The 23,246-nt window shown below is 41.5% G+C and overlaps 1 protein-coding gene and 1 gene segment (V, D, J or C); one reads left to right on the top strand and one right to left on the bottom strand.

Annotated features, from left to right (window-relative positions):
* The window catches only part of LOC144284990 (uncharacterized), a 76,222-nt gene extending 69,590 nt beyond the window's left edge, over positions 1 to 6,632 (top strand). The window contains exon 6 of the mRNA XM_077850209.1: positions 6,276 to 6,632. The gene's annotated coding sequence lies outside the window, so the exon portion shown is untranslated. The remainder of the gene's footprint in view (positions 1 to 6,275) is intronic.
* LOC144284988 (T cell receptor beta constant 1-like) overlaps positions 1 to 22,936 on the bottom strand; it is a 113,825-nt gene extending 90,889 nt beyond the window's left edge. Inside the window, 2 exon segments of the C gene segment in view lie at positions 22,171 to 22,484; positions 22,667 to 22,936. Of these exon segments, the coding sequence occupies positions 22,171 to 22,484; positions 22,667 to 22,742 (390 nt within the window).
* Positions 22,937 to 23,246: the final 310 nt, after the last annotated feature.

The raw sequence follows: 23,246 nt of genomic DNA, 5'->3' as shown, positions 1-23,246 counted from the left end.
CTTCATCCCTCCAGAGAGTGGGGATGTCCCCTCTCGTTTTGCTCTGCATAAAAAAAAAAAAATCCACTTCACTCATGCCAGTACACACACACACACACACTTGCCAAACGACTCAGATAATAAGGTTCTCACTGGGCCCCAGGAGCAGCAGAAGCATCAGCATCTTCAGGTGATGGCCTCATACCATACCTCTCTCAAGATAGATATGACCACGCTCTTCCTTCTCTCTTTCTCCACCCCTAGAAGGATGGACCACGGTTTACATAATCCTGAAGATGCCTCAGTCCACCCCCTGGTGGTGACTTTTTTTTTTTTTTTTTTTTTTGCCAGGGGTACAGGATCCGTGCTCTATGAAAGAGCCACACAGACGTGGTTGAAAGGGGCCTCAGATGTTCTAATTCTACTCCTAACTTTATAAAACACTAAAACCCAGATCACTGAAATGACTTAAACAAGTTCCTTGGCTTTATTCAAGAAAAAGACTATATGTTTGCATAGCAAATGGAATAACAGTCAGTCCTTTATCTCTGTAACGTATCCTCAAAGTAATGGAAACAACTCATGATTGTTAATCACTAGGACTGTGAGTGAGCCTCAGAAATCCTGGGCTCTAAGCTCAATGTTTCTCATACTGATAACAAGGACAAGTTCTCATCTTCTAAATGAAGTATTTGTTTCACAACTGCCTCATGCCGGTCTCCCTCATATTGACAGACCTAATACCACACATGGCTATTTATCATAGTCTGTAAGTCTCAGTGTACGTTACTGTGGAGGCTAGGAGGATAATTTGTTTACAGCTCTTTTATTGAATGTACCTGCAATGTATTATTTCTCCACAACATTATGACACATATATGGGATGAAGTCTCTGGAAGCCCCTGGAGCAAAAGAAAATCTTTCTACTCCTTTGAGGACCATTAGCCATCAAGTATACATATACCTATGGTGTTTTAAATTCAGAGTCAACTAAGGAAAAAATACATTTCCTAGAACTTTCTTTGTGGTATAGCTCTTGATTAGAGTTGACCTCAAGAAAAATATTTGCAAATGAAGCAGCTGTTGCCATGCTCCAAAGTGATCATCAGTCTAAGACAGTGAGGAATGAGATCAGTAGTACCATTTATTATATTATGGTAGCTACTCCTCAAAGATGGCACTCAGATGAACCACCATACTTACCAGCATTCACATTCCTCTAAGGATCAGGGCTGACTTGCATGTGGTGGAAGGGGCACTGTATGATTTTCATATGTACTCTTATAGATTCCACCTGGGTCTCTTGAACGCTTACTCTTGGGGAAGCCAGCCAGTATGTAATAATTTGAACTACCCTGAGGCCACCATGTTGTAAGGAAACCCACCTAACTGTGTTGAAGGGCTATGTGGAGAAAGAGAGATATGCAGGCCTGGTCTAGAGCTGTCCTGGTCACCCCAGGTGAGGTATCAGATATGTGTATAAAGAAGCCATCTTGGATATCCAGCCCAGGTGAGCCTTCAGATATCTTCAGCCTTGGTGACTATCTGTTTGTCACTTCATGAGAGACCCCAAGAGGAAACTGCCTAACAGAGCCCATTCAAACCACAGAACCATGGCAGAGAATACATTTTTATTGTTAGCCATTAGGGATGGTGGTGTTTCTAAGCTTTTAAAGGGAGACTTAAAATACATATAATAGACTGCACAAATCTTAAGTGTAAAGTTTAGTGAATTTTCAGAAATGAATGCACCTAGATCAAGATAGAGGACATTTTCAGAACCCCAGACTCCTCCCTCATGCTTCTCTCCCAGTAAATTAAAAATGCCTCCACATGCATCCATTGCTCTAACTTCATACAGTATGTACCTTTGTGTCTGGCTTCTTTGTTCAACATCATGTCTATGAGGTTCACCCATGATTTTGCAAATAATATTTGATTTTTTTTTTTGCTGTATTTTATTCTACTCTACAAATGTAACACTATTTGTCTATTGCATTGTTGATGGACATTTGAGTGTTTTTCCATTTGGGGTCATCATGAATAAAGTTGTTGTGATATTATTTTTCTCACATATCTTTTCCTATTTCCTTAGAATCCTGAAATATCCCCTGAGTTTGCATACAACTAGCAAATTGGTTTTCTGGTTTGTCTAATTTACTACTGATTGCTTCCATTGTAATCTTAAATTCAGAAATTATTTTTACTGTAGCTAAGAAATATGATAGCTCTTTGACTATATTTTTCTATAAATTATTCTTCTTCATTAATAGATACAATGACTCCTCAAAGCTTGCTAAGGAACAATTTAGTGATATTTTGACTTTTTGGATTTTCATTTCATACAATGACTCTTAACAACTTGGTCACTGGAATGGGGGTTATTATGAAACTTGACAGCTGGGACACCTGGGTGGCTCAGTGGTTGAGCGTCTGCCTTTGGCTCAGGATGTGATCCCGGGATCCAGTATTGAGTCCCACATCAGGCTCCTTGCATGGAGCCTGCTTCTCCCTCTGCCTAGGTCTCTCTCTCTCTCTCTCATTCTCTCTCTCTCTCTCTTTCTGTGTCTCTCATTAATAAATAAAATCTTAAAAAAAAAAAAGAAACCACAGCTAAAAGGTTCTTTCTAGAATCAGGATCACTCTGAAAAGGAAAGTAAATGGTTCAATTGTTTTAGAACAGAGGCTTAAAAATCATGTAAAGTCTATATTCTTTGTTTCATAAGTTCATCAACCAACAAGAGGAAGTCTGTACCCTTTAAGTTATGTCTAAGATAATAAAAATGAAATTGTCTGTCTCCTACTGTGCTCTCCTTCATTTCTTCTCTCTCACTGGACAGATAGCCTCACCCCATCCCATAACCTCTGGAATATGGCTTGTACCAGGTAGCAGAGAACTCTAGGGACTGTGTCTCCCACTGGTCCATGACTGCAGCAGCTGGCTCAGGAAATGATTGATCTGGAGGTATCAATGAACATGCTCTGGACAAAGTAAAGCATCTTAGATCCATCCCATTTCTGATGGTTTCTTTACTATATCAGAGGACATTAATTGCAATGAGGTCTAGTGCTCATCATACTACATTTAAGCGTTGTAATTCCTATTCATAAGCTAGTGTCTCTTTCCTATTTCTGTTTTTCAGTACTTTGGTCTCTGTGTGAGTCAAGCTTCCATAGAATATATGGGAGAAGAAATCCAAAGCTAACAATTCAGAAAAGAATCCAAATAAAATGCACAAAGCCCAGACTTCTATGTAATGGTCAGGGACTCCTCGTGTTTTCCCAGAATTATTTGTCCTGGAAGACACAGAGCCATGCAGGAGAACAGGCTGAGGTTCTTAAATGTTTCCAAGAATATTTAAAAAATATATTTAATCCAGCATTTTTAGTTGTATGCAATGGGAGGGATAATCTGAATAATATAGACTGTCATTCATTTCTGCAAGCAGAATTATGTGACCAAATAAATATTTTTAAACAAATGAAGTCCCAAGAATTAACATCACTTGCCTTAATTTGATAGATAGGTGTCAGACCACAAAGGGAGAAACCACACAGAAAAATAAGCATTTGTAAAATAATGCTGATCCTCTGCTGATTAATCATGCACATGTTTCTCTCAAGCCCAACTCTCCCTCCTAAGCACCAAGCCAGCCTACTGGGTATTTATTTTTCTTTTTTGTTTTCCCAGTTTTTAGTTATTTTTAGTAATCTCTACACCAAATATAGGGCTTGAATTTACACCCCAAGATCAAGAGTCTCATGTTCTTCCAACTGACTGAGCCAGCCAGGTGCCCCCCCTACTAGGTATTTCAATGCAAGTATCCAAGGAAGGTTCCCTAGAACTAGAAACTCAGTTGTGTTCAATACCCTCACTCTACTCATTTTTCTAAATCATCTTCTGTTGCCATATTCTGGGGGTGGAGGTGACCATCTTCATTCATAATTTTATTTCATCACTCCCTCCTTAAGGCTGTATCACTGTGGGTTCTTGTCCACTTGGTGAAATCTGATTCATCATTTGAGTTTCATTGTGTGGTTTTGCCTTCTTTTGAAGCCCTTCCTGATGTCACCAGACAAAACCAGCCATGTTATCTCCTAGAGCCCACTGACGTCTCTGATTAAGTATATATTATATGAAACTTCATCACAATATTTGTCTCCTACACATTTTTGTCCCTGCTTGGCTTTTAGTATTCTGAAGGAAGGGGCCATTTTCTGTCCATTTTAGTTTTCCAGTATTTGGTAAGAAGAGCTAGGATGTAAAATTAATATTTTTTCTTTTGTCTATTCTTTTTCCTCCCCCTCCTCTACCCTCTCCTCTTCCTCCTCTACCCTCTCCTCTTCCTCCACTCTCTCCTTCTCCTCCTTCACCCCTCCTTCTGCTTCATTCACTCCCCACCTCCTCCTGCTTCCTCCTCCACCCTTTCCTCCTCCTCCCCCTTCCTCTTCTCCTCTTTCTGTCTCTATCTCTCTCTGATGTAGATATAGATGTAATTCTTAAAACTAACTTAGTGGATGGCCGAGGTGTAATGCCATTCCACAAAGCACGTTGATGGCAGCGGCTGCTTTGGGTGTCTGGTTGAGGTAGAGGAAAAGTCCTGCCACCTGGTGGGAACTCAGGGCTTGAGACCCATTTCTGCATAGAGAGGAGGTGGCTGGGCTTCACTGTGTCTCTACCACTGGCACAGAGATATAGAGCTGTCTGGTTCTTTTACACCGATGTCATGGTGAGAGAGAAGAATGCCTTCTTCATCCGAGAGGCACTGTAGCCTTCAGGTATGTCTCCTTTCTGAGCATCATTTTCTACCAGCGAGTAGTAGATCAGTCTCAGCCCTTGCCCTGGGTCTTGTCGGTACCAGTACATAGAGTCATGATTAAAATCCTGTTCACATTCCAGAGTCACGCCTCGTCCTTCCTCTCTGAACAAATATTTGGGGGTCTGAGTGATTCCACCACTTGCTGTTCCTATGGAAGAAAGAGAGGCTCTAGAAACACGGCCTGGGAAGGTGCTTACTGCTGCTGTCATGGGAGAAAAGGCTTAGGTTTGGAGCTTCACACCCTTGGGACAGGAATTTTTTCCACGACCCCAGGACTCACCTGCTCCGAGGAGACAAAGGGCCGCACAGCAGATCACCTGGTTACCCATAATGGGAAGGGTGGGTTCCTTGCAGCTCTAAGCACCTCCTGGAAGACAAATAAGGAAAGAAACTTAGCTCTGGGGATCCCCTGGCTTTATATGCAGAATTTGTCAGAAGGCTGGAATGGATAGTTGGAAAGGACCCCAGAGATATTCCAGACAGGCTCCCTCACTTTGCAGAGAAAGAGGCGGACAGGGGAGCTGAAGCTCCTGCACCCCCGTGGGCCTCCCTCTCCCCAAACTGCTTCCACCTGGGCTGAGTGGGCAGGTGGCCCCAGGGCTGCAGGCCACAGTCTCTCTCTGATTGGCCCCTGCTTTTACCATCCCAGTTACTGTATGCTTCCATTACTCTGGGAGCTCTGCAGACACTGGTCAGACAAGAACCTAGAATTCATTTTTCATCCCACAGCTGGGGCACATAGCACCCCACTCTCATCCATCCTGCATGCATGGCAAGCTCTGGCTTTCATTGGACCCCTTCTCCCTGGCTGGTTAGACTTCTCTCTGTCATTTTCGTTTGCTTGCATGTCCCCATGCCTTTCTTCAATTCCCACACTTATTTACCATTTGAGTTTTTCTAACTTGGGTATCTTTTCACATATTCTCTAGTTCTTAGATAATTTTGTCCTTTTCTTTCTTTTCTTCTCTGAGCTTAATCAACTTTTTCTTTCATTTGTTTCTGAACTTCTGGTTACAGGTGGGTTATCCTATCTTAAGCTGCTTGCTTGAGTGTATTGAGTTCTGTTTGGAGTGTAGACTCACATTTTCTCCTGACTCATGATCATTTTGGGGGAGAGTCTGTGAAAAATGTGTGTGTGTGTGTGTGTGTGTGTGTGTATAGTTTTCTCTATTCTGTATATTTTACTTTCTTCTTACTCATTTTCATGATGTTGGGGGTGTTTTACACTATGCCCAGCTTAATGGCATCTGTTTTCACTGTTGTGGCAAAGCCCAGGTTGGTTTGGTTGGTTTGGTTGGTTTGGTGGTCTGGTTGGTTGGCATTCATGATGGGGGTGGGGTAGGTCCCCTTAGTTTGTGACTCTCTTGTTTTGGGGAAAAACTGCAGGTTCTCTTAGACACTTTTTCTTCTTTTTCCCCTTCAGTACCAAATTGCAAAATGACCCTTTTTCCTTTCTTTTTTCTTTTCCTCCCTCAGAAGTTATACTCTTGGAAGACTACATTCCTGATCCTTCACATGGAGTGTGCTGTGGAAGCTTCCTGAAGTCCTGCTCGGGGATATTCTTCTAAGGGTGTCTCCCCACCTCCCAACTGGCACCCAGCCACTGCCCTCCTCCACCCTAGCAGGGAGAGGAGGGCCAGAGCATGTGAAATAATTTCAAAATATCAAAAGGCAGAAACAGAAAACATAGTAAAGTGACATGATTTCTACCCCATCCTGGTAAGGGCCCACTTCCTTGGCACATATACATTTGAAGTGACTTTGCATTCACTTGCCTTTTGATTTTCTGAAATTGTCCCATCAAAGCAAGTGATAATAAACACTTTTCTGTAAGTTGCCAATGTTTGTTGACTGATGAGAATTTTAAAAAATCACTGAGATAACAAAAAGTTGAACTTTCTTTCTTTCTTTCTTTCTTTCTTTCTTTCTTTCTTTCTTTCTTCTTCCTTTCTTTCTTTTTCTTTCCCTTTCTTTCTCTCTAGTAAGCTTCATGCCCAGCCTGGAGCACAATGCAGGGCTTGAACTCAGGACCTTGAGATCAAGACCTGAGCTGAGATCAAGAGTCGTATGCTTAACCAACTGAGCCACCCAGAAGCCCCCAGGTGATATGTTTCACATTAAAAATGCTTGGGGACCACATCTTTCTCCTAAATTCCAGACAAATCTATCCAACTCTATTTCCACCACCTCTGGGGAACCTGTAGCAGTTCTTAATCCTGGCATCCATACATGCCTGTACAAGCACTAAGCGAGGCACAAAGCCAGGATTGTTCCAGAAAGAATAAGAGGCAGCACAGGGTGGTATAAAAAGCACAACTATATGAGCCAGACAAACCTGGGTTTGTACTCTTCCTCTCATTCTCTTTCTCTCTCTTTCTTTGAGTTTGAGAAAAGAAAATGAATTCCTGGAATTGTATTTGCTTTTACTCACATTGAAAATGAAGAAAATATTTCCTTTGCTTGATTATCTTAGATGATTAAATGAAACTCTACATTTAAAGCATGCCAGAGAGCTCCCTGCTGGGAGCCTGCTTCTCCCTCTGCCTATGTCTCTGTCTCTCTCTCTCTGTGTCTTTCATAAATAAATTAAAAAAATAAATCTTTAAAGCATGCCATAGAAAACTTGAAATAGAGTATGAAGTGAAGAAAAGAGGACCTTTCCTCAATAAATATTTTACCTGACAAATTGTATCTAATTTATTTTAAAAGATTTTATTTACTTATTCATGAGAGACACACAGAGAAAGGCAGAGACACAGGCAGAGGAAGTAGGCTCTCTGAAGGGAGCCCAATGTGGGACACTATCCTTGGACCCTGGGATCATGACCTCAGCCAAAGGCAGATGCCCAACAACTGAGCCACCCAGGTGCCCCAAATTATGCCCAGTTTTTTACGAAAAAAAAAACTTTACCTTTTTCTGCTGACAGTGTTAGTTACTGAGGCTGGGTTGGGTTATTCCTTGATATATTTGCACAGCCCTCCCCTATTTCCATACTCACCCTGCCAAATTCTTTCTAGCTTAATTTGTTCGCTAATCAAACGATGTGCCCCCCTCCCTTCCCCAGCCCACGGCTGTTTCTGAGGTGGGGCATGGAGGACGTTTGTGCATTGACAGGATGGGACTCTGCATTGATGTGGCTTTGGTGCTGGCACAGAAGTACACTGCAGAGTCTCCCAACTCTGCCGGCTGGATCTTTAAGATGCTAAGTCCGTCTTCGGAAAATTCAGTAGAAAAGCGTTTCTTTGGCATTCCTGACTGGTCTAAGATAGTTTCTTTCTGGAGGTAAATCATGAATTTCAGACCTTCCCCCAGGAACTGCTGATACCAATAAAAATAACTGTGTCCTTTCTCGGGGCTGCATGTCAGTATTGCCTCTTGTCCTGTCCTTCTCACCAGGTGTCTCGGATTCTGGGTGACGCCAGCATTTGTGGAACCTCAGAGGAGAAGAGATTACATGAGATAGAGTCATAGTGTAGCAACCCAAGGTGAGTTTAAATATCTTTCAAGATATCTGCGTTCATGTAAAAATTCGCATACACGTTGCTCTTCACTCCATGATATGATCATTTGTTTTCATTTAAATGACAATACCTTTTGGAAAATCTTTGGGCAACATGAAGGTCCAGGGCCTACAGAGCCACAGACAAAGCCTGGTGATGCTGATCTGTTAGCCGGGAACTCACCTGTCCCCAGGAGCCAGATGACCACCCAGCAGAGGAGACTGGTGCCCATGGCAGAGATGACATGAAGAGGACCCATAGGTAGAGCCCAAGAGAGGTGCTCACTAGACCTCAAAGCCACCTCCTCTGAGGCGGGTCTTCCTGTGAGGTCAACATTTCAGGGGCTCCTGTTGTCTCTAGGTTCTTCTTATACATCAGTTGAATGACACATCTCTTTTTCTTTCCTGTAAACACACTCTGGCTCGTATGTGTTACTACACGAACAGTGTTGTGCAGGTATGGAGAGTGACAAGTACCTTCACAGTTGGTCCTAGCTTTCTGAGACATTTGTTTTTTCCACTCCCCTCTCTACTCTTTCTTTGTTTTTTATTTTATTTTATTTTATTTTATTTTATTTTATTTTATTTTATTTTATTTTATTTTATTTTATTATTTTATTTTATTTTATTTTATTTTATTTATTTTATTTTATTTTATTTTATTTATTTTATTTTATTTTATTTTTATTGGTTCATATCATCTTCCCATTTTCTCTTGTTGAGTAGAGCAGTGAGAAGGTGTGAGGTCTAGGTACACACACTGAGAAACAGGGAAGTCGGAACCAGGGTTGCTGGTGAAAAAATTAGAGACAGGATATGATTCGATTCTGTTTCCTTGTTTCTTCCTCCTCCTCAGCTAAGCAATGATTTCAAACATCCTGAGGGAAACTTATTTTGTGTTTTATAACTCACTTGTCTCATCATTTGTTATTCTACATGAATTTTGGATGTGAGTAATTCAAAGAAGAGATAATAATATTATCTCTTAGTAATTATTATTATTCTTTGAATAATAATTCAAAGAAGAGCCATTAGAAAAACTGCAAACTTTCCCTCTCACCCTGTGTCCACAATTTTATTTATCTGTCTGCATTAGTCTATTTGTTTTCTCATATATTTTTAGAGGTTGAAAGAGCATGCATACTTGAGTGGGGGAGGGGCAGAGAGGGAAAGAGAGAATCTCAAGCAGGCTCCATGCTCAGTGCAGGGCTTGATCTCATGACCCAAGATCATGACCTGAGCTGATATCAAGAGTCAGAATGTTTAACTGAGCCATCCTACACTGTTCTCTTTAATCATGGGTGGGGTACCTATATTTGAGAGATCTTCCTTCCACTCTTCTGTCTTTCCTAACCTATAGCATTGAATAAAAATTATGTGAGAGCCTCCTTTGTTCTAGTTATAGTGAAAGGAAGATACAAGGAAAACTAAGGTACGGTCCCACTCTACTAGAAATTATAGGTTCCCTGGGAGATATAATCTAAATACCTAGGATACTCCAGGCTTTGAGTAAAAGCTAAGATCATGTTAATTTTTAGTATCCAAATAACAGTGGCTCATGGCCTTCTCTTATCAATAGCAGGATCCTAAGGCCTGTCTGAAAGAGTCTCTATTATTTTGGGAGGTATTTAGCAGGCTCCCGGAGTGTACATTTTAATCAAAATGCAGCTGCCATTACCACTTAGAATCATCTCAGTTATTTCTCCTAGAGATACTCTAGTTGTTCACCAATGTTAGGGATGAAAATGCCCATCAATGAGCACTCAGGCCCGGCCAGAATGGACTCTTCCCAGATGCTGTTAGACACACGAATCCACTAGGGCAGTGCTGGAGTTTACACAGATGTGGGGAATGAGTTGTCTCCTCCTCATCACTGAGGTGTCCTTGTTATTTAGCGCCCAAAACAACTTCTGCTTATGTGCGGAATCTCACCAAGGAATTTGTGAATGGTTCCATCAGCTCAGATCACCAGTCTTCCCTCTCTCTCTGGGCTCAAACCCAATAGAAGGGGTTAGATACAGGGTAGGTACCTTACTGTTCCTTTTGTTCTCTCCTGTTCATTACTACATGTTCCAAACCAAACCTCTTCCCCCTGGTCTTAACTGCCGATTAATCAGGGTGACTGGGTGACGGGCACGGAGGGGGGCACTTGACAGGATGAGCACTGGGTGTTATACTAGGTGTTGGCAAATCGAACTCCAATAAAAAAATATACAAAAAAAAATCAGCATGACAAATGTCAATAGGTGCAAGCAAAGAATTGTGTGTTTGAATGGGAGTTAAAAGGTAGTGAAGGCTGATGGTGAGGATATGGTCTACGCTGACAGTGCTAACATCCCAACTTGGCTGCTCAAAAGGCTGTGGGACGATTCCTACAATGTACGTAACTGCCTTTGCTACCTGGAACTTACCCAGTCAAGTTTCCACTTTCAGACATTCATACTAGCTCTTCTGACAAAACTAAAGGTATGTATCTTCCCTGCATTTTGAGCATGCAAAGGCTAAAGATTCATCCCAATGGCTCAAGCCTTAGGATATAGCCTTACCTTCCCCTCATTCCCTCTAAATTAAAGCCCTCATAATGTGTGCCCACCCTTCAACTGAAAGAAGACTACTCAACAGGGTAAAAATTGGCTAAACCACAGTCAGATCAATAACACAATTTAAATTGAGAAATACTGAGTAAATTTAGGAGATAAGCAGAATAGAAAATATTTAGTTCCACTTCTCTGTCTCCAAGCAAGTAAATTATTGCCTTAGACACGATGTCAAACACTTTTGGATTTCCTTTCGACTGTTATTAGCATTATAAACTTCAGAGTGGCTAAGAGACTAGATATTAAATGTTTTCACCCCACAGAAAGAAATAATAATTATGTAATGTGACAGAAGTATTAAATAATACAATAGCAGTAACCATATTGTGATATACGAATGTATCAAATCAACACAATGTACATCTTAAGCTTATGTAATGCTATATGTCAATTATATCCCATTTAAAACCTGTTTTATTGAGGGGATCCCTAGATGGCTCAGCGGTTTGGCGCCTGCCTTTGGCTCAGGGCCTGATCCTGGAGTCCCGGGATGGAGTCCCACATCTGGCTCCCTGCAGGGAGCCTGCTTCTCCCTCTGCCTGTGTCTCTGCCCCTCTCTATGTGTCTCTCATAAATAAATAAATAAATAAAATCTTTAAAAAAAATTTTAAAAAGCAGTTTTATTGAGGTTTAATTGACATAAAAATAGACTGCATACATTTAAAGAGTTTTGATGTCTGTATGCAGGTAGGGAACCATCCCCACAGTCAAGATAGCGAACACATCCATCACCCATAAAGTTTCTTTCTGTCATGTTGTAAAGCCTTCCCTCCCAACACTTTCCACACCTATCCCATCCCTAGGCAACCACTGATTTTCTTTCTGTCAAAATAGATCAGCTTGCATTTTCTAGATTTTCCTATAAATAGAATAAAGTTGTATGCATTTGTTTGTGCCTGGCTTATTTCCATTACTGTAATTATTTTGAGGCTTTTTATGTTATAATGCACATCAACATTAAGTTAACTTCTTAGGCCACTTAAGGAGTGTATTTTCCTGAGAAGTTTATAAAATGTTTTATATTTTTAGATGACTGACAAGTTCGTCAATAAAATTGATACACAATACAAATTATACAACCCATTCCTCTATTCACAAGGGTATCTCTTGAAAATAGGCTGGGGGCTCCTGGGTGACTCAGATGGTTAAGCCTCTTTGCCTTCTGCTCAGGTCATGATCCCAGGCTTCTGGGATGGAGCCCCGCATAGGGCTCCTGGCTCAGCGGGGACTCTGCTTCTCCCTTTCTCTCTGCCTCTCCCTCTGCTCATGCTCTCTCTCTCTCTGTATCTCTCTGCGTCACATGAATAAATACGAATATTACAAAGAAAATAGGCTCAATTTTTCTGAAATTCAAGTTACAATATTTGAATCTTTTTAAGTTAAGCTTCCAGATCCCTTTTTTAAATTGAGATAATAATTTATGTACATAAAATTCGCCATTTCAAAGTGTACATTTCAGTAGGTTTTAGTATTTATAAACATGTGCAAAAAAAAAAATACCATATAGTTCTAGAGCATTGTCATCATCCCAAAAGAAAGTCTGTACCAATTAGAAGTCACTCTGCATTCACTCCTTCTGCAGCCCTTGGCAACCATTACTCTATGTTTTATCCCTGATGTTTGCCTATTCTGGATTTTTATATAAGTGGAATCATATACTATGTGCCTTTTTGTGCCTGGCTTCTTTTGCTTAACATATTTTTTTCAAGCTTCTTTTATTTTATAGCATGTATCAGAATTTCATTCCCTTTTATGACTGAATAATATTCCATTATAGGAATACACTACACCTTGTTAATTCACCAGTTGATGAACATTTTAATTCTTTCCCTTTTTTTTTTTTTGGCTATTATGAATAACATCCAAATAAGGAACTTGTATTGAGAATATTTGGAGAATTTTCAAGGTTTTCTATAAATATATTCTGGATGCAAGTCCCTTGTGAGGTATATGACTTGCAAACATTTATATTATTTTGGGGGATGACTTTACCTTTCTTGAGAGTGTCCTTTGAAGCTCAAATACTTTTTAAGTTTGGAGAAGTCCAGTTGATCTTTGTTGCCCATGTTTTGATGTAATATTTAAGAAATCATTGACTATCTTCCGTGGTCGTAAAGATTTACACCTGTGTTTTCTTCCAAGAATTTTATACTTTTAGCTCTTACATTTATGTCTTTAATCAATGTTGAGTTAATTTTTGTATATGGTATGAGAAGGCCTGCAAATTCATTCTTCTGCACATGAGTATCCAGTTTTCTCAGCACCATTGGTTAAAAAGTCTGTTCTTTCTCAATTTAATGGTTCTGGCACTCTTATCTAAAATCAGTTCCCCATAAAGGTATGGGTTTATCTGAGGACTCTCAACTTTGTTCCATTGATCTATTTGTATTCTCTTCCAGTACAAAACTGTCTCCATTTCTTAGTTTCATAGTAAGTTTTGAAATGGGAAAGTATGATTTGTCTAATATTTTTCTTCCTTTTAAAAATGTGTTGGCTAATTTTGGTGACCTAAACTTTCATATGAATTTTAGCATTGACTTGTTAATTTCTGAGGGAGGAAAGATAGCTGGAATTTTAGAATTTGATAGGAATTTAGTTGAATCTGTGGATCAATTTGGGGAGTTTTGCCATCTCAAAAGTATTAAGTCTTTCAATCCATGATCATAGGATATCTTTCCATTTATTTAGGTCTTTAATTTCTTTCAAGCCATGTTTTGCACTTTTCAGTGTACAACTTTTTCATTTCTTTTGTTAAATTTATGCCTAGATATTTTATTATTTTGATGCATTGTCTCCTTGAGAAACTCTAATTGGCATTATATACCCCTTCATAGTAAAAGTGGAAATACAGATTAGCTTTTACTCCTCCAGGACAGTATTCTTGCTATACATAACAAGATTTAGGTAAGCAGGGGCAGTTAATAAGGCAAAACCGTTAGTGAAAATAAAGTAGATTAGATTGGTTTTTAAATCTGATAGCGCCCTCTGCTGGGGAGGAAAAAGCTGATGTGTGCCTCGGCATGGATGTCTTAGTAGGTGTGCGCATGCATTTGCACAGGCGTGTGTGTGTGTGTGTGTGCGTGTGTGTGTGCGCGCGCGCGTGCGCGCGCGCCTTGGAGTGTGGGGTGGCAGGGAGTGAGGCCACTGGCCATGGAAAGAGGAGAAAGGAGTTTCTTTTAGTTATAAGAATATCCATGTGGATGCCTCAAGCGTTCCTCAATTTCAAAATGACCTTTTGTTGAAGACTCTCTTTCATCTTCCATCCCTGGATATGTTGGCTGTCTTGGTATTCTTGGAATCCAAGGGTATCTTCATGGCTTTCACCTCCCTCACCACTCACAAGAGATAAGTGTTAAAATTCTGTCCATTTTCTATCTCAAGAGTCCAGTTAGATACCATTCTTGGGCAGTCGTCAAGAGTCCAATGTTGGTAAGAATCCTGCTGAGATACTTAGCCAGAATTTCCTACCCTCAATATCTGAATATTCTTGATAAAAGACCACATCCCTGTTTCTGACAGCTCTCCTGCTGGGGCGAGGTCTGATCATCCTGGCGTGCCTTCAGCAAGAGTCTTGCTAGGTCGGTGTAGCCAGAATCACCCTTCACCCTGCTGTCTCCTCTTGGTAATTATCCATCCACTTCCACCTCTCTGCTTCTTGGCTATGAACTCCCACTTTTCCTGTTTAGAGTTGGAGTTGAGCCCAATCTGTCTCCCTACCGGGGAGTACTCCACTGCTGCAGTTCCCCTGAGTGAAGTCCGCCTTAACAAGTGTCTGAATGAGATTTTCTTTGACAAAATTCACTACAATAGTAATAAACAATTTACTTTGAACAGAGAGATGCTATGGTTTATGTCATAATATACAATGGCTTTCTTAGTTTACTGTCTGAACCAGGACCCTTTAATGTATGAAAGAGTGTGCTATTAATAATTTTCCCAGGACAACAGTCCTAAACCAGGGCTGCCATGGTAAAAAGAGCATTTGACTGCTCTATGTGGTTGACTCTGATGCACTCCTTTAATTACTGCCATCTGGCAACAGTGGGGAGATTGCAGGAAATATATACCATTTTCTTTGACATGACCACATTTCAAGTCTGCGCCAATGCTAAGGCACACAGGAATGATCTAGAATGTCCCTGCCAACCAGATCTTCCCTGGATCTGTGTTATCTACATTTACAGTTTGCTCAGTTATTGCCAGATGGTAGCGAAGTGTCTTCCATTGCAATCTCTGGTGGTCACACGTGTGGGAAAATGGAGATGTATCCTGAGTCATCCTCATGTCAAATCTTAGAGAACAAATTGTGCAAATTTCTAATTTTAAAGAGGAGAATATTGAGTCATAGAGGGTGAGGGCACTTGCCAACATCCTACAGCTAAAAAAAAAAAAAGCCAGAGTTTGGATTAGGAAGCAGGTGTCTTGACTCCAATTCCACTATCTTTGGATCTTACATCTCAAGAGAGAGAAGAGAACCATGGAGTTTGTGGAATCATAGAGTCAAACTCCATGCTGCCCTGGATTTGAGACTTGAATTTCCTGAAAGTTTCTGAATGGGGAATACTACCCAGTGTTTCTCCTGCTTCTTTCCCCTTGAGACAGTTGTGGTTGCTGTTCCCTCACAGTTATTCCCATTGAATCACTGCTCTTGAGAGATGGTCAGTCATGTGAAGGTGGCAGATCTGTGATAAAAGGACTATAATAAACCTGTAGTGGTCAACATCCCGTTGTTTCACAAACATGGAAGTCATTGGCCTCTGTGGAGGGAAAGAGTCCACAGAGGGGTCTTGTTTGGGATAAAATCAGTAGGAATTTCTTACAGTTTTGGTAAGATAATATCAATATCAGATCTCTGTAGTCAGAAAAACCGGGGGGGGGGGTTGCTTTCTTTCTAAACTTGGAGTCCATAGACTACCCAATTCTACTCCATCTTTTAGGAGTCTCAGAAGCCCATGTCCCAAAACACACCACCCTATAATTTAAGAGCTAATTTATAGTCTTGCCCTCTCCTGCTTGCAGCTGGAGCCACAATTATCAATCCACTTCTTTCTTTCTTCTGAGGCAGAAGACTGGGAAGTGGCCTTTTCAAATGTCTCCCTGGAGCTCAGGGGAGAGGAGAGGAGCCAGTGAGTTTGCACAACGGAAGAAACTGGCTCAGTTGCATTGTGCCAATGCCACCAGTATGGAGCTCACAACTGAGTCTCCCAGCTCTGCAGGATGGGTCTTATAGTAGAATATATTCCATTAGGTCTTTCATCTGAGAGTGTGAGGCCACAGTCTCTGGGAATACCCAAAGCCTCAGGACACTTTCCACAGGAATGGGGGATCCTTGGTCCAAACGCAAGACCTCATGTTCATCTTGTCATATAGGTGATGTAAAAGGGCTCCAAACCCACTGAGCATTCTTAGGAAATGTGAGGTTTAAGGAAAACACAGAGGATGTGGAAAAAGGGAAAAGAGTGAGGATAACAGGAGCAAGAAGATGGTGGGACACTGTACTAGAGTGCTATTTTACCAATCTTAGAGAAATTGGCAGAAGTTCTCAAACTTTAGCATGACAAGGTTAGGTGTATTCCTGTAACCCATTTCCAGAAATTCTAACTCTGAAATTCTGACCCTGTCCTAGAATATATCTTTTTATCCTGTCCCTCAGGTGATACTGAGGAAGGAAGTTATTTCAGACAACAGTTTAAATCTCTTCCAAGTGGAGATCTTTAAGAGGCCAAACTAACAAAAAAGAAGACCATTGAGTGCAATACATTAGAACGTTAAAATTTAAGGAACACGAAGAATGTCCGTAGGAATGTGAATAACTAGTAGATAGATTTAAGTTCTGGAAACTACATTTACAAAAAAGAATAGATGGGAAATAAGAAACCTAATTGAAAATGAGGTGAGTGAAGCCCAGGGAAGAGAAGTTCCAGCGTTTGGGGTATAGTCAATATTGTCAAATGCTTTGAAGAGATCAAGGAAGCAGAGAAAAGAACAGCCTTTGGCCCACCAAGTTCAGAATCTTAAGATTTAGGAGAATAGTTTCATAAGAATGGAAATATTCCATGAAAAAGCTGAAGATGGCACCCAAAGGAATGATTCCTCTGTAATGAAAATGAAAGTGTGGGCCACTAATTGTGCTTTATTACTCGTAGAGGAACAGAAATGGACACTAAGGAGGGTCTCACTTTTGAATGCTGGAAAAGGAACCTGAAATAAAAAGCCATAACATTGGGTAGACCAGGAACGTGAGAGCTTCTGTTTCAAGTGGTGACAATGAAATTTTGCCTGAGAAATGAAGTAAATTTGGATTTCTGGGGGTAAGACAACCAGGTTCAGCTTATATTGAAATAAGAGCAGAAGTGACTTAAGAGAATATATGAACTTCTCTAAAGCTGAATGGTGGGTGGTGTAGAATTGAACAGGGTTCTTTTAAAGTATTTTTTTTAAGATTTATTTATTCATCTCAGAGAGAGAGAAGGGGGATGGACAGAGGGAAGGGGAGAGACAGATAATCCTGGTGAGCACAAGCCTGACATGGGGCTTGATCTCACGACCCCAAGATCATGACCCAAGCTGAAATCAAGAGTCAGACACTCAACCGACTGAGCCACTCAGGCGCCCCAAAATAAGCAGTTTTATAAACAGGATGGATCATCACATTTTAACCAAGGTATTTTGAATTCTGTATCTGTTCTATGTGATTGCGGTGACCTCCCTGGGTAGAGCTAATGCAGCAATACCTCCTTTACCTCTGCTGATGTTGAATGCATTGTCCCCCATTATAATTTGGATCAAATACCAGAGGATTTTTCAATTGTCTGCACATCAGTTTTCAACCGTCTACATATCAAGTATTTTTCCACTGAGTACACATTAATCTGTCTCCTCCCTCAGCTCCATAGAAACTAATTAGTGACTTAGTGGGGTGTGAAGTTGTCACACTGGAAATTAACATGCTTTCTGTATTACCTGGATTTAACTCCTTGAAAAGAAATTACCCAGAGTCTTCATTTGGTCTGACATTGTTCTGAAAACTAAGGATCTCAATCCCCTTTTTAATTCCTTCCTTTTTCCTATGTTCTCTGTATCTGGTACTCCTCCCCTCTGAGAGATACTATTGGGTGTCCTGGCCCCCTAACTAGAGAATTCCTGTCTGAAATCCGTGATCTGTAAGGTCAAAGTGACAGGCGTCCAGCTGCCATGCTGTTTGAAATAACCTGATGCCCTTGGCTAAAGTTGAATTTGCCAAGAGTATGTTCTTGAATAAAATAGGATTGCACTGTTTCCTGTTTTCTGGATTTGTGATCTTACACGAGAAAATGTCAAGTTGGCCCTTCGCAACATGGCTGGAGGACCAACATTTGAATGTATAATCTTTGGCTTGCTATGAGATCCAAAAACTGGAAAATACAATTTATTATAATGGGAAGAACAATGAAGCCTACAAGGTGGAAAGAGAAATAAGAGCTGTCAAATCAGTCATGTCACGGTTCCAGGACATTCCACTTTGTTCCTGAGAAATTCCTGCCTTCTAGTGTTGGGGTTCTATGGGACATACACTGAGCCTTGCAATATATTCCCATTTGGCTTAAGCTAACTCTAGTTAGTTTCTGTTATTTCCTTCCAACCTAGTATGCCAGCTGCTTCCTGAGCCAGGCCCAGGATGTTTGTGTATTAAGATTTACTAATATTTAACACTGTGGATTCACTGCTGGCACAAAAATACACGGCTGAATCCTGCAGCTCTGTACGCTCGATCTCTAGGCCACAGGGTGAGTTTTTTGGACAGAAGGCTAAAAATCTCTGCGTGGGCATCCCTGTTTTATCAAAGACAGCGTTATCCTGGAAAGAAATCAAGAACTTGAACTCTTTTGCTGGGATCTGCTGATACCAGAAAACATAACTATGTCCTTTTATTGGGACACATTCCATTTTTGCTTTTTGTCCTTTCCCTTTGACCAGATGTCCTGGAGTCTGCATGACTTTTGCATTGAGGGTGCCTGGGGAGAAAGCAGACAGAAGTTAGAGGCTTAGCCCCTGAAGGAGTCTGGTGACAGGGATAAGAGACTCAGAGTTGGGAGCTGACAATTCCAGAATGGGAGCTTACCTGTACTCAGGAGCCAGAGGACCAAGGAGCAGATGAACACTGGGCACATGGCAGCATTACAGAAAGAATAGGGTCAGGTGGCTTTCTCTGAGGCTTTTTTCACCCCCTGTAACCAGCTACTCTGTGACGTCATCACTTCCCCAAACCCAGTAGTCTTTGGTGTGCTGCTCTGTACAAGTAAAAAACCAAAAGATTAGAATATATGAAACAACTTGTACTCAAACATTAGAAAACAGGCAATGCAGGACTGTGATTATTCTAAAGTAAGAAAAAAAGAATGTCCACACAAGGTGAGGGGGAGACACAGAGGCTGGCACGTTTTCCTAGTTGAGAAGACAGAGGTTATAAGTGAGAGGGAACACAGAAGCTGGAATCTGTGAGGGAGACCACCAGGGAGATGGAACCTACACACAGAACCCCAGAAATATTCAGAGCGATCATGATGAAGTTTTGTCTGAACAGGAATTTGTGTCTGTGTGGGATGAAACTTTAAAATACACTAGAGACAAACCACAGAAAAAAGATTCACCCGCATGCCCAGAGTAGCCATGGCTTTGTCAATGAGACAAAATGACCCTTGAGCAAGTGATGGTAAATGACAGCCCAGGGCTGGCACCTGTTTGCGTACAGTTTTACTGGGGTGAAAAGCCCTCTGGAATGGCAACACAAGGAGATCAGAGGGGGAAAAAACCTAACTGCTGGACATTTAGAAACAATCATTTCAAGTCTCTGAAAGTTGCCCCCCAAAATATACAGCAAATAAAGAAACACTTATTCAAGAAAATCTAAATCTCAATAAGAGCAGTAAGGCTCTGGGGCATTTGAATCATGCCTCCCTGCCTCTTGCATCACCTCTAAGCTCAGTGAGATGGAAACTCTACTCCTTCCACAGTGGATGTGGTTGAGGACTCAGCTAAATGCCCTGCATGACTGACCCAAGCTTGGCATCTACTTCTTGGAGGGCCTGAAATAATGCTTCTCTTCCTTAGGTGAGTTCGGGGCCTCAGTAGGGGTCACAGTCAGTAGTAAGCTCTAGTGAAGGAACCGTCAATTCCAGAAAATAGCTGGTGCTATTTATAGCTGGTCCTGGATTGTCACAGAGGTGCTTCTCTTACAAGATGTCTTTATTTGGCTGCTGGGAAGTGAAAGCCCCAAGCATAAATGGGAGAGAGCAGAGGAGGTTGCAGTTGCAACGAGAAACAAGCCACTCCTTCCTGTACAAATGGGATCGTGTGGCACCCTTCCTTCTGTGACTGGATCAGGTCCCTCAGCAGAATGCCCTTGAGGTCATCCATGTCATCACATGTGGCAGGACTTCCTTCTTTTTCAAGACTAAATAACATACCTGTGGATGTGTACACCATATTAGGCAAAATTTTAACAGGGTAGATCTCATGTTAGGTGTTCTGGCCAAAATAAAGTAAAACAAAATAAAATAAAATAAAGACACTGCTCACTCTTGCTCCCCAACTCTCTTTAAACTCCCAGAGCATCCAACACTGTGCTCTTCTGTTTGTTTTCCAACTTCTTCCATCAGATGCTCCTGAGATTTTAATTTCCTCCTTCCCTAGGTGTGTCCTCACACTCTGCGTGACCCTACCTGCTAGAGAACGAGGCCGTTCTCTACTGCTCTGCGCAGCTACAGCCAATCACACTCCCTTCCACATCTTCCTCCCTCTCTGAGGATAAGGATCAGATCAGTCACATGAATCAGCAGAGCATCTCTATCTTCAGCCCCGGGCCTCATGTTTCTTCTGGGCCTGAAATGAAGTGAGTCTTTGCTCTTAATTTCTCTCCTCCCTTTATTCAAGAGGATGTTGGGTGTTTTACATCATCTGAAGAGGCTCTAAACTGCCCCCCTGGTTGAATTCTTTTGCCATTTGTCTCAAGGTGCATCAATTTCCTAAACGTGGTCATGGAGTTGTGGCTCCATGATCCACAAGAAAGGAGGGGAAGGGAGGGGCCCCAGAGACATCTAGCCCCAATATCTCATTTTACAGTAGAAGATTTTGAAACATAGGTGGAAGCATAGAGACACTGCTTTCATCATTTGTGAGGAAAAGGGTATGGGCGTGTGGTGAGCAAAAGATAGAAAAAGCAGACCAGTGTAGTGATGGTGGGTGGCCCAGATGACAGCGTTTAGCTTCTCTGAACTTTACTTAATTACCAAATCAGATCTTGGGTAGTACTTCTCGGACTCTTGATTAAAGAGTTGGACTCATGTGATGTTGTTGATCACTATACAAGGAGAAGTGATGAACCACTGCTTAGTAGGAACATCTACGTGTTCTTCAGAATTAAAATGAAGACACGGTTCCATCCTCTGAAGCAGGCACCCCACAGCCAGCAGATGCCGGTCCTTTCCTGAACTGATGATACCTGTGTTCATTCAATTGGCCATCATAAATAGTTCAGTCTCTTAAAGGCCATAAGATAAAAACTTCCTTTTAGAAAGCTGTTCTAATACATTCCAGAAACTCTTTTTGTTTCAAACCAGCGGCAGTACTTGATTTTTCTTATTAATATTAAAAATGTGGGGCAAACTCTAGTAATTTTAATATATCTTTTAAAGCACCACATCTAGTTTGGGATATGTACCCTATCTGTGTGCCACTTAAATGGTTCACAGGCAAATTTATATCATGCAATATAGTTAAATACACTGTGAATAATGCATGCGCCAGGCAGTTCATTCATCTTCACATCTGGCACCCTTTTTTGGCAGCTCTAATTTTCCCTACTTGACAAGAAAGCCGTGAAACCTCAGCAAGGCCTCTGAGAGCACTTTCCTCCCCTCAGAGCAAGGATTCATGAGAGCGGGCCCACCTCTGGTCTGGGTGGGCTGGCCCTTTATCATATTTCCAGGTCTCCAACTTACATTAAAACAAAAACCGACTAAAAGGAACTTCCTATTTCTGTACTAAAGAGAATAGAATGGGTGACTAAGGCGATCCTGGGAAAATACCACAAACTGAACGGCAGGTGAGTGTGACCACTTTTCCGCTCTTGGCGGTTTTTGTAGGTTTTTGCCCAACTTCTGTCTAAATGATGTGATGACAGCTGTAAACCCACTATTGTTGGGTTTCTACTACTGTTGTAACATCAGAGCTGGGGGATGGTCTAGAGAAGGATCTTGGATCTGGGAAATGCAGAGGTTTATGCACAGGGGAGACATAACACTGTAGCTCCGTGTCTTTACTGCTGGCACAGAGGTACACTGCTGAGTCCCCCAAGCCTGGTGAGCGAATGCTAAGAGAACAGAGAGAATTGCTGAGCTGGCTGGGTTGGAAGTTATCAGAGGTGTCTGTTTCTTTGGTAAGCTCTGTATCATAGTAGTAGAGCAGCAGCTTTGGTGCTTGTCTCAGCTTCTGTTGGTACCAGTACATGGCATCATGATTCAGATTCTGAGAACAGTTCAGAGTCACTGGTTTTCCCACCTTAGTAACCTGGTATCTTGGGCTCTGGATGACCATGGCACCCATGTGACCTGTGGAGAGAGAAAGAAAATTTATTTTTTATTTTTTTTATTTTTTTTAATTTTTTTTTTTTTTTGAGAAAGAAAATTTAGAGGCAGAATCAAGGAGCCTCTTATTGACGCCATAAAAGAAAGGTACAAAACTGAAGACAATATCGTTTTACTCAAAGATTTCCTTTCTGACCAAAACTCACCTGCTCCAAGGAGACAGAAGGCCACGCAGTGGAGGAGCCCGGGACCCATGGCAGGGCCACAATAGGAACGGGGCATCTGTCTGTTCCAGATGCTGATCTCTGGGTGGAGAGATGGGGGTTCAGGGTCCCCGGTCCCTGATAGGTAGATCTGCCTGTGATGACAATCTGCTGTTGGCTTCACCAAGGCAAGGGTCACTCTTTGTTGGGTATTACCCCCAGCTTCCGGCTTGGCAGCAGAACCTGGGCTTTGCCGATCACGTGAGCGGCAGAGGTGGTGTCACCTCATATTGCCTCTCTTCCTATATCTGCCCCATGTTCATCCAGGCCTCTTTATCTCACTCCTCATTTCTTATACCCTATATGGCAGGTCAGAGGTTCCTCAACACAGGAAGAGCTTTTGCTAAAGTAGCATTTACAAACCTGTTAAGATAGTGTGTTTGTGTCTTGCTCTCTACATCACAGATGAGCGATGATGGCTGCAAACTATCCCCACCTTAATACAGAATTCAAGCCTGAAATCCCTCTATTTATACCCACACTTCAGAGGATCAAGGACACTCTCTACAACTTCCAGCTATCA

This window comes from Canis aureus, chromosome 15 (assembly GCF_053574225.1).
Source record: "Canis aureus isolate CA01 chromosome 15, VMU_Caureus_v.1.0, whole genome shotgun sequence".
Classification (NCBI taxonomy): Eukaryota; Metazoa; Chordata; class Mammalia; order Carnivora; family Canidae; genus Canis; species Canis aureus.
This window is presented reverse-complemented; position numbering and strand designations above follow the sequence as displayed.